General features: G+C 40.2%; 1 protein-coding gene across 1 annotated transcript; it reads right to left on the bottom strand.

Annotated features, from left to right (window-relative positions):
- Positions 1 to 5,148: 5,148 nt before the first annotated feature.
- On the bottom strand, positions 5,149 to 9,413 carry LOC111653197 (N-acylethanolamine-hydrolyzing acid amidase). The gene is made up of 11 exons (XM_023403674.2): positions 9,152 to 9,413; positions 8,452 to 8,616; positions 8,194 to 8,317; positions 7,903 to 7,993; positions 7,726 to 7,811; positions 7,473 to 7,645; positions 7,333 to 7,395; positions 7,185 to 7,251; positions 7,055 to 7,083; positions 6,663 to 6,732; positions 5,149 to 6,540 (listed from the first exon to the last, which is right to left on the bottom strand). The coding sequence occupies exons 1-11, from the start codon at positions 9,325 to 9,327 to the stop codon at positions 6,520 to 6,522; spliced, it is 1,065 nt and encodes a 354-aa protein (XP_023259442.1). The 5' UTR covers positions 9,328 to 9,413; the 3' UTR covers positions 5,149 to 6,519.
- Positions 9,414 to 14,299: the final 4,886 nt, after the last annotated feature.

Below are 14,299 nucleotides of genomic sequence, written 5' to 3'. Positions count from 1 at the left end.
TTAAATATACCTTAGGTGTTAAAGATCTTGCTGGATCATTTCACAGGGTTAAAGGCTGTTCCCTTTAGGAACTTCTAAATCGCTTGGATCAAAGCACCTGACAAATAAGTACATGTAATGTTATTATTTCTCTGGACATGGACACCATGATGAGCATGATATAATAAAAAAATATGCAAATTAATATAGAAATGGTGCTTTGATTTTTTTTCCTCATTTGTACCAAGTAAACAATTTAACAATTTACATTCTGGCTGCATTCTTTCTGTGTGTGCCCACCGTCTTGACTTAATACGTCGGAAAATTCATTTCTCCACGTAGGTATACATCACTTTTACTCATGTCACACAGCTGTTCTGATTAAAAGTCTCTGTGCTCGTAAACACCAGAACATATTAAATCACATCCCGTGTAAACAGCTGACCCGAAAACTTCAATCAGAATGAAAAAAAAAATTTAAATGTCCAGCAGCTCAATAGTAATAGTAATAAACAATAATAGTTCTGGTGCACAATAGTACAAGTCATGAACCACTGCCTTTGGCTGAGGTGTTGTACAGCCTGATGGCAGTGGGGACCAAGCATCTCCTGAACCTCTCTGTTCTGCAGCGCAGCGAGATGAGACGTTGGCGGCAGCTGCTTCTCTGTCCTGCCAGAATGTTGTGGAGAGGGTGGCTGGTATTGTCCAAGATGGCCTCATCTTACATTGCATGCCGCTCTCCACAACAGTCCTGAGTGAGTTTACAGTGTCTACCACGTATCACAACCAGTGTAACTGTTATAATTTAAGACGCTTGGACCCAAATGCAGACAGAAAGACTGGCAGGTAGTGTTTGAAGATTAATTTGACAAAAATATCAGGCAGGGATATGAAAATCATAAAAAAAATCCAAAATCATGTAATCCAAACTAGGGAACGCAATGGGAGCTCGAGGGGAAACAGGAAAAACACAGCAGGTTCAGGGCAGATCGTGACAATGACATCCACACCACACAGAAGCAGCAAGTTCACATCACGGTTTGTTCATAGCAGCTCATGAGTGTTTCAACATATATAATAAGTGCATACACACTTGGGATTAAATATGGTTGGTGGTTGTTACATTAACTATTCATTTATGAAACAACTGAAGTATCAAGAGTTAAAATGAAGAAAAGGGGCCACAAAACTAACTGCCAAAAACTGTGAAAAAGTAATCCATTCAGACATATCCAACAGAAAGAGGTTGAAACTGACACATGTGTAATCAGCCAATTAGACCTGAAAATACTGAGTCATTGTTAGGTAAAAGTAATTATAAGGTAAGCAGTCACTACAAAGACATATTTTTTTGTTCCAAAGGACTTCATTCTTCTGGACCTTCGAACACACACAGGTTCAACCTTTGAACTGCTCTGGAGTTGTCTCATGAGCAGAGTGCAGAACGCCCTTGTGGGACCCGCTTCATCTACAGCACCTTCTCCAACTCCCTCAGCATCTACAAACACGACATCCATTTTCGACTCTGGGTCAAAATTTGCCCTGCTAAAAGTTCTGTAAGCTCCAGTCATACTCTTTCCCAGCACTGATCTGGTTTGCTAATGGGAATCTGTTTGATCTTCAGTTGGAGACACCAAAGAAGAATGCCAACATCCACGTCTCTGGAAAGATAAAGAAAGAAAAGGTAAAGTCTTACAAGTCACATCTTACAAGGGAATAATGTAATAAGCTAAATTTGGTGGTAAACCAAAAAAATGTAAAAAACCAAATAAATTGTATATTTATTTACAGAGTTTCAGCAACAATTATACCCAGATGTATTCGTATTGATGTGATCGTATTGTAACAATCCATTATACTATGTGGCATATCTAACTGTACAGCCTAAGGAAATTAAAAAACATACTGCATTTCATTATGAATGCCTTGAATAATTGCTGGCTACAAAAATGTCATATAAAGTCTGCGACTGCATACATACTCAACATGGCAACATCCAGAAAAGAGCAAGACTGAGGAAGACGACAATTCACTGCTAGTATGAGATCAAGATTGCTCCTGGAGAACCTGGTCTCCATCTCTACAATGACTGTCCAAAAACTTTCTTCAGAGACTGGCTAGGAGTCACAAAGTCTTGAGTGTGGCCTACAGTGGTCAGAACAACACTACCTGCAAGCTGTAAGCTCATTCTCCTCTTTCTTATATCTGTTGGAGCAGGGTCATCTTAAACTGGTTAATGACCCATCATCTCTCATCTTCATCTGAGCCTGAAAGGTCAGAAGCACCAAGCACTTTTAGGAGGAAGCATCATCAACACACCTGATGCCTCATGCAGCTGCTGCTGGAGGGGAGGGGACATCATAGCTTTGTGATGCATAGTGACAGTGAAAAAAGCAGTGCAGTGATCCCGATATATCTAAAACAAATTTTGCACATGGCTCTCCTTGCATTGCATGGACCACTGCCATGTGCAGCTGGTGGCCATAGCAGTGGATATGTGGCATATCCTTGCCTACCTTCTTTTGCAACATGGCTGATCCCACTCATGACAGCAGCTCCATATAGCATTGACTGATGATTTCATCTGCACTGTAGCCCAGAGTAAGAAAGATGCTGAAGAATTACGTTGGGCATAAATTCTGCATCTAACTGACTAACATCAAGCGGTGTTCCTCTGAATATCCTTACAGGCAAATATTTTCCACAATGCTTCTCCAGTTCCATCATTTTATTTTGAAGGCATATAATACTACATTAGCCAAGCTCATCACTTATGGACATGTAGCCGTTATTTACCAATAAAAATTCTTTGTACTTTAAATCACGTGCACTGCAGTTGGTTGTTTTGGCAAGAGTGTGCCACATTAGTTGTTTTCTAGCTAATGTTATTAGCTTAAAACAAGTAGCCTGGTGGTGACCAACAGTTAACCTAGCAAAGGCGAAACAAATGTCCATGGTGAGGTTTTTCAAAAAGCCAAAATTGGAGGAGCACACAGAGCAGGTGCTTGATGCCACTATCATTGTTACAGGTGAGGGGGGCACTGATTGGCCGACACTGATGGCAGCTGCCCAGGGAAGGATGCGGTAAGGTTTTTGTTGTTGTATTGCAAATACAAAAGTGTTACAATATAACATAAGCACGTGGTGACCATTGATGGCCTGTACTGTACACTATGTCTGCTACACATGTAAAAAAAGTTTTAAGCTTAGTCCTGGCACACGCACACTGCATGCTCTGCAACCCTGAATGACAGGGTTGATAAAGAGACAAACAGGGGTGGTAAACGCTGTATGGATTTTTTTCATGGCCCACTACCTGATGGCCAGTACGACTGCACTACCAGTCCCAACCTTTATGTTCTGGATTCATCACTGCAGCATACATATAAATTGGTTCTGTTGCAATGCAAATGTGACCTCAACACAGTTATTATAATAAAGAAAAGTAAAATGAGTTCTTGATTTCATAAGTTATCAGCTTTATGTAGCCTACAGCTTAATAATTTTGGCAGGTAATAAAGAATATAATTTTACTTCCAATTGTTACTAGCACATCAGGTTTGTGTGCTCTGCACTCTTGTGGCCTAAAATGTGCAAAACACCCAGTACTCAACATGCTCAGAATACTTAATACATTTAGAGGTACAGACCATTTATATACAGAAGAAATATACTCGTTTAGGAGCACCAGTGCTACCAGTGGAAAAGTTTAGTCTGGAGCCCTCACTAAATTAAATTACTAAATGTTAAATTAATTGAATTACTGAATGCAGTAAATTTTAGACATGGTAAGGAGGAAGTGGAGAGGGACACTCATGCGTTATTACCCTGCCTTACCGGCTTGGGTTTCACTGTCAATCATGCCAAGAGCATGCTGTTACCCACTCAGAATATAGAATATTTGGGTCTCAAGATAAATTCAGTTTTCTTTTGAGCTTTTTTGTCACAAGATTGGATGCAGAAATTTCATCACCACCTCACTGTTTCGGAGGGGGAATCTGGTCTCGCTGAGGGCCTGTCTGTGTCTGACAGGGCTGATGGCTTCGGTGATTTTCATCGTTCCTCAGGGATTGCTGAGGATGCAGGATTTTTTTCACCCCCTACTATTTGCCCAGGAGAGTGATAGGTGGCTCAATACACTTTTTCCCGTTTGGGCCTTGTGGGCCTATTCGGACAGAACTGAGGGGTTTATGAGGAGTAAGCAGCTCTCTGTGTCTTGGGCACATTGTCATGAGGTATCTCATTGCACTGCCCTGCTTGCATGTGGAATAAATACGCTTGAGAATGCTGTGTGGGGGCTGCAGGTGGTTATAAAGGGGGGCGGGCTGTATCATGCAGCTCAGATGATTGGTCTGTCCCCTGACATACTTGGTGGTAGTGGAGCTCCCGTGATTGGTCACGCCAGACGGCGCATCCCATAGTGAGATACTGAGCAAGATTTGAAAGAGAACCGGGGTTACCCTGGTAACCAAACGTTCACCTACATTAACATTTGGTTGGCTTTTTCCTCTGATAACTCAAGATCCAGATGTCCGATGACTAATATCCTTCATCTGGTTAAAAATATGAAAAATTACCAAATACATTTTGTTGACTTCTGACACACACAAACACAACACTGACAATGTGCAAAGGGGATATGACGTCATTGACCGTTGACCAAATGAAACTGACTATTACCATGATTAAGATCACGGATTCATCTCGTTTGAAAATTACAGAAAAATCCTTCCCACCGACTCTGGAAAGACATCCTCCAGGTCGTGGCTTTCATGGGGGCGGCCTCCTCCTCTCCCTTGTTCTGATCCTCTTCATCCCTTAAAGCCTGTTCCCTCTCTCTTCTCTCTCCCCCTCTCTCCCCCCTCCCCTACCCCCTCCCTTTCTCTTCTCTCCCCTATCTTTAGAAGTTTTTTTTTACCATTGTATATATACTGCATATGTATATATTGTAAGGCATCAAACTTACCTTGTACCTTGGTGCCTTTCTACATATGTAGTAAATCTGTTATGTAAATAAATGTGAACTAAAAGTGTATTCTGTCACTTATTCTAAATCCTTAATTTATATCCTGTTACTTTTTGACCCTCTTTAACTCTGTGCAAAGAAACACACTTTTAATTATAACTTTGTTGTCTTTACACAAATTACAAAAATATAGAGCAAAAGTCTAGTTTTTTAGATATTTTAATATGGAAAAGTTACATATTATTATAACTTTAAGCACAAGAAGAAGAAACACAAACCTGCAGGGACCCATACACTGGGGCCCTCCCCACCTCTTTTCAGTGGTTTGATGAGAGCTATCGCTCCATGGAAGAGAACAAAATGGTCATGAAGTTCAAAACAGCCTGGAAAGAGGAACCTCTGTTCACAGTGGGAGCAAATCATGTGCTTGTGTTGGTTTGGAGTTTAGCTATTTTAAACGCAATTTTTGGTGAGTTTGGTTTGTCTGTAATCTCTGTAAGCAATGAATTAAACATGCTACAGAGCTGCCTGGTTCTGAAACATTTGCAGTGTTAGTTCATAGAGCCATTTTCAGTGTTGCTGCTAATTGCTTCCTTGTGTCCAGCTGAATTATTTATATATTATTTTTATTTTGGTGTCAATCTTGTGTCTCAGTCAGAGGCCCAACCCTCATCAGTAGGCACGATATTTTAAAAGTGACGGGCAAAAGTCTGTTTTAGCATTGTTTTTAAAGTCAAATGAATGGATAAATTAAAGATGTTTGCTTGGCTAGGTAGCATCATGTTACTCCCAGAGGTGTGATCTCAAGTGTAAACTTAAAATAAGCCCCCTCTCAGTTGTATTTTGAGACAAAAGGCAAGTTTTAGTTAGCAATGAAAAAATATTTAATATGAACATGTTAATTGCTGTAAAACTGCATGAAGACATTATTCCTTTCTCAACTTCTAATTGATGTAAAAAATATTAGGAGTATTAAAATACATTGCATTAGCACACCACATTCAAAATAAGAAAAGAAAAAATAAGAAAGAAAAAAACTTTGTATCAATTGCTCATCAATTGCATTTAACAAGAAAATGCGTGGCACAAACAGAGCTCCTTCCCTCCTTGCCATCGTCACCTTTCCTATTTTGTGCCCAACCTGCTTTTGTCACATTCCTGGAGGTGAGATTCAGTTACTTGTATTTAAAAACTAACGGATGTATAAATCACAGGGATAAATTAACCCCACTCTGCCCTGAGGATATTTTAAACTTGTGCTGAATTCCAGTGTGTTTTTCATACTCCAGAAATGCTCCTCACTTCACTCCAGAAGATCACAATAATTTCAGTTTTGAAAAGCTTGACATGTAATTTGCACGTACAGAAGGGGACAAAAATTTTCACAGCGATTTAGTTTTTCTTTGATTAGAGGCAGAAAAGCAGTCACCCCTAAAAATGCATTTATGGAATTCCTCTCTAATCTCAATTATATCATCTCCACATGATTATGAATCTGCATGTAACCATGTTGTGAAGTTCAGATGCACAAGGATAATGCAGCTAAAATCAGCGCGTTGTTGACTGCAGTCAGTTCAGTCAGTATCAGGGCAGCCCTTGAGAGAGAATAGAAAGTGTGAGTGAGAGAGTCATCACTTCATTGCTTATTATTCTATGACAAAGTGACTGAGGGAGTACAAACAAACAAATATATACATTTAAGACGTAATATAATTACCTGTGGCCTGACAAGTGTGTTGTACAGCTCAGGAGCTGCCGCACTCATTGTTGTTGTGTAAACAGTAATTCTGGGAGAGTATCAAGACAGTAGTATTTGATCAAATATGATGCAACACAGGAACCTTATTAAAACAAGCCAGTGTTTCTTAAAAAGAGCTGTCTGGCACGCACTCAAAATTTTAAACACCCAGCTATTGCTGTTCTTTATGCTACTTGCTATGTGCTTAAGTAAGGTGTCAAACAAAGGCCTACTGACATTATTGCTGAGGAGTAAGCAAAGGGAACTGAAGCTGGTACGCACACAACTTCCCCATTTCAGCAACAAGAACAGTCACATGAGTCCTTAAATAAAAACATTTGAGTAGAATCAACAGATAACATCTTTCTTACCCATTACACACCGGATACAGCGACAAAACCTGGAGGACAACACCCTGTTACTAATCCATACATTGTCTCTGATTTTCACAATGTGCATTACAGATTTTCCAATATCGTGTGTACTTTGGTTCATACTTGCCTGATAAAGTGTATCCATGTTTATGTGATCTTGGCCAGTAGCATTTAGTGCTTTGTTGGCTGCTTCTCTAAGAAATGAAACGCATAACAAGAGTGTAATAACAGTAACAACAATACTGTGGCTGCATTCATCCAACGAGATGACTCACCTTCGCTGATCCATGGCTGGAGGACGAAGCCAGTGGTCATAGTTCGTCTCCACTCTGTACCATCTAAAAGAGGAACACAATTTTATGTTTGGATTCAGTTGCATAATCAGCCTCAAACTCAGATCCTTTATTTTGCCTACCCCCCATTCACAGGATCCAGTGGCCAGATATCAGCAGGGCCTGCTCGGTCTCTGGTGATGACAACCCCTTCCCCTGCTCGCACCCCGCCCACAATGTAATACACCCCAGTGATGATGGGGATTTTAGACAGACGCATCACTGCCTCTTGAAAGTCCTGTGCTTCCTCCAGAGTCTGCATAGATTACACACAGTTAGTTTCATTTCCTCACACAGTAAAGTCCCTCATTATACTCATTTCCATAATATGCCCACCTCCCTGACCAGCCAGCTGACTGGGGATCTCTTTAAGAGGAAAGCGGACACCACATTCTTCCACCAGTTCCACAGGTGTTCACTTCCTGATGATCGCAAACAAAAGAGAACCAATATAATCAGACTATTGCAGCCTATCTGAACAAACATGACAGCTGAGTGGAAGCACAGTCTTACCTCTCTGGTCACCAGAGACAGTAAACTTGTTAGGACTCTGTCCTGTCCACAGTCCTACATAGCCAGCAAAAGAGGTTCCACGGTAGGCCACCTGAATGGTAGTTTCAACAAATTAAAAAAAAATAAAAGGAAAATCATATTGTATCATGGAACTTCCATTGTGCACCTGCCAAAGTTTACAGACTGATGTTTGTTTCTGCATAAATTATTCTTAGCTGTTTTCTATGTATAGTTCGAGGAGGTGCAACTGCCTGCTATTCAATTTTGTAATGTTTGGAAAACATACTGTACCTCTCCATTCTTGAGGAAAACTATGTTCACAGTCAGATTCCTCAGAACAGAATGCGGATAATCAAGGTTCCTGCCGTGGTACACGCTCCCGTTTTTGTCCTGAGCTATGATGCTAGTGCAAAATCTAGGAATGCATAGAGTTTGATTGCATGCATGAGTGGACTTTCACATTAATTCTGCAATATAGAAACTGTGGGCCTCTGCATAGTACTTGTGTTTCAACTACGAAGTTGTAAGTAGATTTAAAATCATACGTACGCAGATATTTCATAGGCAAAGTTAAGCATGATGATATCTGAAATGTTTCCTCCCAGGTTTGAAGCCATGCCATGGATCTCCCCTGCATAAGGCTGAGGAATGTACTTTTCCAAGGCCGCCACAATTGGTGCAATTGCATGATGAACCCATTTTGGAACTGTAGTGCTGACAAAAACAAACAAACAAAAACAATAAATAAAAACATGTCTGTGAACAATCACTGTCAGCAAACATTGGAAGATTAACACAGTAACAAAGTCCAGAAGTCCATTAGTCCAGAAGTTTATTTAACTGCTCGTTAAAGGCTGGCATAACGTGTAGTATATTAAGTTAATATTATGTTAGCTTGTTGGCTCTCTATTAGAATTATATATTTTAGCTACATGAACATAGTTCAACCTCTTCTTGTTTACCACAGATGAAAATGTATTAGACAGTAAAACCATGTCATCTTCGGTCTGTTAGTTACCCAAGAATTTTCATATTTCTATCCTGATAACCTTATTTTATGAATCATATACTCATATACTACTTCAATACATTAGCTGTGCACTACTCATAACTAATTGCTAACCTCTGCACATCTGGTAAACAGCATTTCCGGGTAATAGAGCACTTTAAAGAAAGATAAACTCACTATCATTACTTCAACAGTATAATTAACTACATGGTAGCCAAACAGAGCTTCTGGAAAACTTACTCAATGACCTCTGCGCCGGCTTTCTTCAGGTAGTCTACGTCGAAGACTTTCAGCAGAGGTGCCCATCGCACTTCTGGATCTTCATCCAAGCTGATATTCACGGTAGGTGGCGCGAACTCTGCTTGACACAGCACTACCAGCACGAGACCGAGCAGCACCACCGCACCCCGCACCATCTTGACCGACCAAGTCCGAGAGATCCAGAGCCTGGCGCTGGTCACAGCGGAGTTCCTCTGCTTGTCTGGAGCTGTAAACAAAGCACAAAACTGAGACTTCCGTTCCGAGATTTTCATAATAAAAGCCGGTCGATACGCTGGTCACTTCACACAAACTCGTAGCTTTCTAAACCAATTGGTTTTAACTTTTAAAAGTTTTTTTTGTCTTACCAATATGCACCTTTACTCTCAGTTCATTCTGCATACGAATTAAGTTCCACAAGTGAGGCACTAAAAGTACAATGGTGAGTTGATAATACCAATAATAATCATTTTATTATTGTCATAGTTCAAATAGAAGTAGTAGTAGTAGCCCAGTAGTGGTATCTTTATTATTTTTATTATTATTATTATTAGTAGTAGTAGCAGTAGTAGTAGTAGTAGTAGTAGTGATAGTAGTAGTAGTAGTATGACATTTATGATAAGTGGAAGTAGTAAAAGTACTATAAGTAGTGGTAGCAGTTGTGGGAAGTGACTCATTTTCTCAAGTACTGCAAAGTACAATTTCTAGGAATATTTCCTGAATATTTCCGTTTTATGTCCTTCAAACTAGTTTAGAGTCAAATGTTGTACTTTTGGCTTACAATTATTAACCAGCTATATATATATATGCATATACATACAAAATACATAGAGAATGACACAGGAAGTCATTTACTGAAATCAGAGGAACTGAAGTTGAAAGAGGAACTATTTTGTTTGTTGTGGACTTGATATGATGTGTTGTTGAGACCCTGCCATGATTTTCCTGCAAACATGGAGTCTCACCATAAGTGGGCTTTTGATATGGGCAATGAAATTTGTAGAAAGAAAAAGCTTCCTCTCATCTCCTCAAGAAAACTAAGGACAGCTGCTTTGTATGTAGGTTTGTCAGGTCTATGATGCCCTCTGATGGACAACACTGAAATGTAATACACCTCTTCAGTGTGGAATGGAGATTAATATTACAATGGAAAGCAATTCATTCTCAAAACAATTATCATTTAACACGACTTTGTCATTTGATTATGACACAGTGAAAGGATGCATACAAAGCAAATACAAATAACACTGGATTGTATTTCACTTTATTTCCGTTCTCTATATAAATCTTATATGAGCACTCATTCTAGAGTCAAAATAGTGCTATTTTACATTTTACAAAAACATGCATTTTTGGAAGAAATATTCCTATTTATCTTTAATTCTGTATAATGCACAAAATACATATATTATTGCAAATCTTTCTGCATCAGAAGAATTATGATCGGATGGTGTGCATTTCCAGGTCAATGACTCCTGTATAGTATAAGAGGTTGATTATCCAGTAGTTATGTGCTCAACTTCCAATAGGCATAATACACAAAGGTATGAGTTAACAAAGGACAAATGACCTTCATTCTCTGAGTGCTTCCTGGAAGATTGCCTGCAGGGAACCTGTGCCACCCCACACACTGAGGAAACCGTCAGCAGTTTGAATAAAATGCAGTTCGGCCAGTTATATGGCCAATAAGTGAAAAATGTCTGCAGGCTGTTTAGAGTTGTTACTGAAGGTCAAAAAAACTTATGTACAATACTTAATAATTTGTTGTATGTTAATACACTGCCCATGGACAGTTCTGTGATCCATGATAGCACTTAGTATCCAGCTGCAGCTCCCCATGACTGACACACACACACACACACACACACACACACACACACACACACACACACACACACACACACACACACCCATGTGATGCTGCGACTGATCATTTTGTGTTTGATGACTAGAAAATTGTAATTCTTTGGATTAAAAAACAAAAATCCCCAAAATGTGGATTTTTTTTGTAGGCTGCAACGTGGCTTGCAAGTCTACAATACCAACACACGAATGTGTTATGTAATGCCTTCATGAAAAGCTCATTTTGCATGTGTAATACAATGTTTGAAAGTATTAGTTGTTATAAGTAACATTTTGTTGTTATAATTACATTTGATACTATGTAGTGATGGTGAGATGAAGCTTCAAGGAACACTGAACCATTCCAGCAAAGTAGAAAAAGTTCATTTCATGGTGCTTCATATTAATGCTACAAGTCCTGGCCAGAATGTGGGCAATTACAAATTAAATATTAGGGTAATTAGTGTATAAGCAATCAAAATATATTTTATATGCATCAAATGTAAAAATATCAGTCAAGTAAGGCTCAAGATCTATGCATTAACTTAAAGCTCTCATTTCCCTGCTGAAGACTTTACAGCTGGTTTGATGCCTTCCCCCGAAAGTCCAGGTTATCAAAAACTGCTTTCATCCTCGACGCAAACTTGTCAAATGACATGATGAATCCAGACTGATTTGCATACACAGCCTTTGCCCAAGCCAAAGCTCTCCCTCTTAAAAATCACATACTGTACCTTTGACAGGTCCGACGGAAAAGTAAGGGGCCGTTGCTAAAAAAAAAACATGGTGCACTGCTTTGAGAATGCTTCAGGATTTGTGGCATAGGACTCACTTGGCGGTGGAGATACTGGAGCAGGTGTCTATGGAGCTGGCTGGGCAGATGAGGCTGGCGGAGAGAACAAAGCATTGAGCATGGTGACTTGGAGAGATTGGTTATCTGGTTTACCATGGCTTGGTTATTTTCCGAGAGAGTCTGGAGGAACTGGCCATGCTGTCCCAGTAATACTCCTTGATTAGTGATTGCTTTTTGAAGGGCGGAATAGCTTAAAGCTGTGTCTGCTGGGTCCATAGTGGCCAGATTGTTTCAGACCCAAAATACAGAACACAGACCAGGCAACAGGTAACAGTTGCAAGGTAGTTTTATTGTGACTGGAGATGATTAGGGGCTGGGATCCAGGCTGACGCTTGGGTGACACAGATGGATCACAGGCAGACGGAGTGGAACAGGGAAGCAGGTCCCAACTGGAAACTTGCAAAGGTATTTTGGCTGGGTGAGGCTGGACTGGGCTGAGCACGGAGCAAAGAATATGAAGCACAGGGAAACCAAAGTTAGTCAAACAAAAAGTGATACTGGGAAACTAAACTTGATGGGTCAGCGAAGAGGACACAGCATCTGTACCACGAGGGAGACCGAACAACCTGGCAGACACTGAAAGGTTAGAGCCGGTGTTTAAATACTGCAGCAAGTTGTAGAGTTGATTGGCTGATGAGTTGCAGGTGCTCAAGTAAATTGGTGGGAACCAGGACTAGGAAGCCACACCCAGCAGAGACACACATATACACACACACAGGCAGGGAGAAAGACAAAACCAGGAACGAACAAACACACAAGGAAAGGGGAAATGGAGGAGAACACAGGGAATGAGCGTGAGAAAAGCTTTAATCCTAACACTGTACTGTACGACATGATGTAACTCATTGTATTAGGGTGTTGACAGGAGCTTCCGCATCAGGTTCCTCTGAGAGCTTCTTGTCCTCAGCTAGTCCTGCGTCTGGATTAATGGATGTTTTTGGACGTTCCCCCTTAGGGTCATCCATTTCTTTGATGAGCACTCACTAAGTATTTTGAGCCTTATGAGAAATCAGCCTCACAGCAATGACAATTCTCCCCGCTGCCTCATTCACAGTGCACACACTGTTCTCACCAGCAGTCACCATGGAGGCCATGTCCACACTCATTAGTTCCACAGTTATCCCAACCATTATGACCTTGGTGACACCCAGTTTTAGTCAGAGATTTATTTGCCTGCTTCTCAGTAACAAGGTCATTCTTTTGATGCTATCACATTCGTATGGTGTGTTCCTTCTTGGAAGCCAGTCTTTATCTCATGACAATGTTTTTCGCTGCCTCTTTTACACTGGGGTCACTGTTTTCTGCAAGAGCCATCATGGTAGCCACTTCAAGCAGGGAGGCTCCAGCAAGACCACATCCTGCCAGTTAGTAGAAGATACATTCAGATAACATTGAGAACCAAGTGAAGATGACAGAAAACAAACAATATCATGCGTCATGTCGGTAATCTTTGCGCTCATGTGGGATTTAAACCTACATTACGCATCACTTGGGGGCAGCAGAAGCAAGCTGTAAAAATACCATTGTTATGTTTTTACCATATGAAGTTTATGAATTTGTAAACTTGTAACTTCTGAGCGGCTTATTTATATAGATACATCTAGCTGATACAAGCAACATTAGCATCCATTTTGAGTGGTGTTTCTGTCCACCTCACAAATGTAACTCCAATATTGTAACTCCTTTTAGTTCTGGTCTGGTTCCACCAGTTCATGAGAGAAATATCTGGCTCCACTGTGTTAACTTTGTCTGTTTGGTGTGTAGCCCATCACCACACATGTCGTTTTTCGCTAAAAACAACCGGTTGCTGCAGGTGGAAACAAGCTTGATGGGTGTGGTGAGAGTGAAGCAAAAATAATAAAGCTGGCTTCAACACCTTCACGTTTGTGCCATTTGTACCTTGCTTTTATTTTTCATTGTTTTTAAAGAACCTATGCATTGTGCATGCTTTTCCATTTAAAATTTCTAAATCACACTATTATATATTAATATATATATTAATTGTGTTTACCCGTGGTTCTCAAACACTGCTCTTTGTTATTGCCGTGTTCACAAAAAAAGATCAAAACTCCATAAACATATTTGGGAATAAAATACTGACAATATTATGAGCAGCTTTAAGTTGTTACTGGCATTTTTCCAGTTGGGATCCCTGAAGGCAACATCTTATCAGTTGTAATCTCATAGACCAGGCCCACTGGTTTTTAAATGACAGCTAGGAGCAGTGAAAGTCCACAAGATGGTGCCAGTGCTACATATTGGAGCTCATCAGGACTGTCAGGAGGCCTGATGAAAATAAAACCTCAAGATAAATACCATGTTGGAATTGTTTCACTGATCTGCAGACCAAATTACAAAATACTGTTGTGATTACAAGAAAAGAAAACTGTCATTTCTACATTTCTCAGGGAAGCATGGTGGGTGGTAAGTGGTGC

The sequence above is a fragment of the Seriola lalandi genome, unplaced genomic scaffold (assembly GCF_002814215.2).
Source record: "Seriola lalandi dorsalis isolate HSWRI2012SDOR001 ecotype SW California unplaced genomic scaffold, Sedor1 jcf7180002054169, whole genome shotgun sequence".
NCBI lineage: Eukaryota > Metazoa > Chordata > Actinopteri > Carangiformes > Carangidae > Seriola > Seriola lalandi.
This window is presented reverse-complemented; position numbering and strand designations above follow the sequence as displayed.

Bases quoted from the DNA above. Each gene is read 5' to 3' on its own strand.
- LOC111653197 (XM_023403674.2), bottom strand. From the start codon at position 9,327: ATGGTGCGGGGTGCGGTGGTGCTGCTCGGTCTCGTGCTGGTAGTGCTG. The intron at 8,318-8,451 runs GTACGTATGATT...ATGCATTCCTAG, and splicing joins TTTGCCTATGAAATATCTGC to ATTTTGCACTAGCATCATAG. The intron at 6,733-7,054 runs GTAAGAAAGATG...ATACTCTCCCAG, and splicing joins CTGTATCCGGTGTGTAATGG to AATTACTGTTTACACAACAA.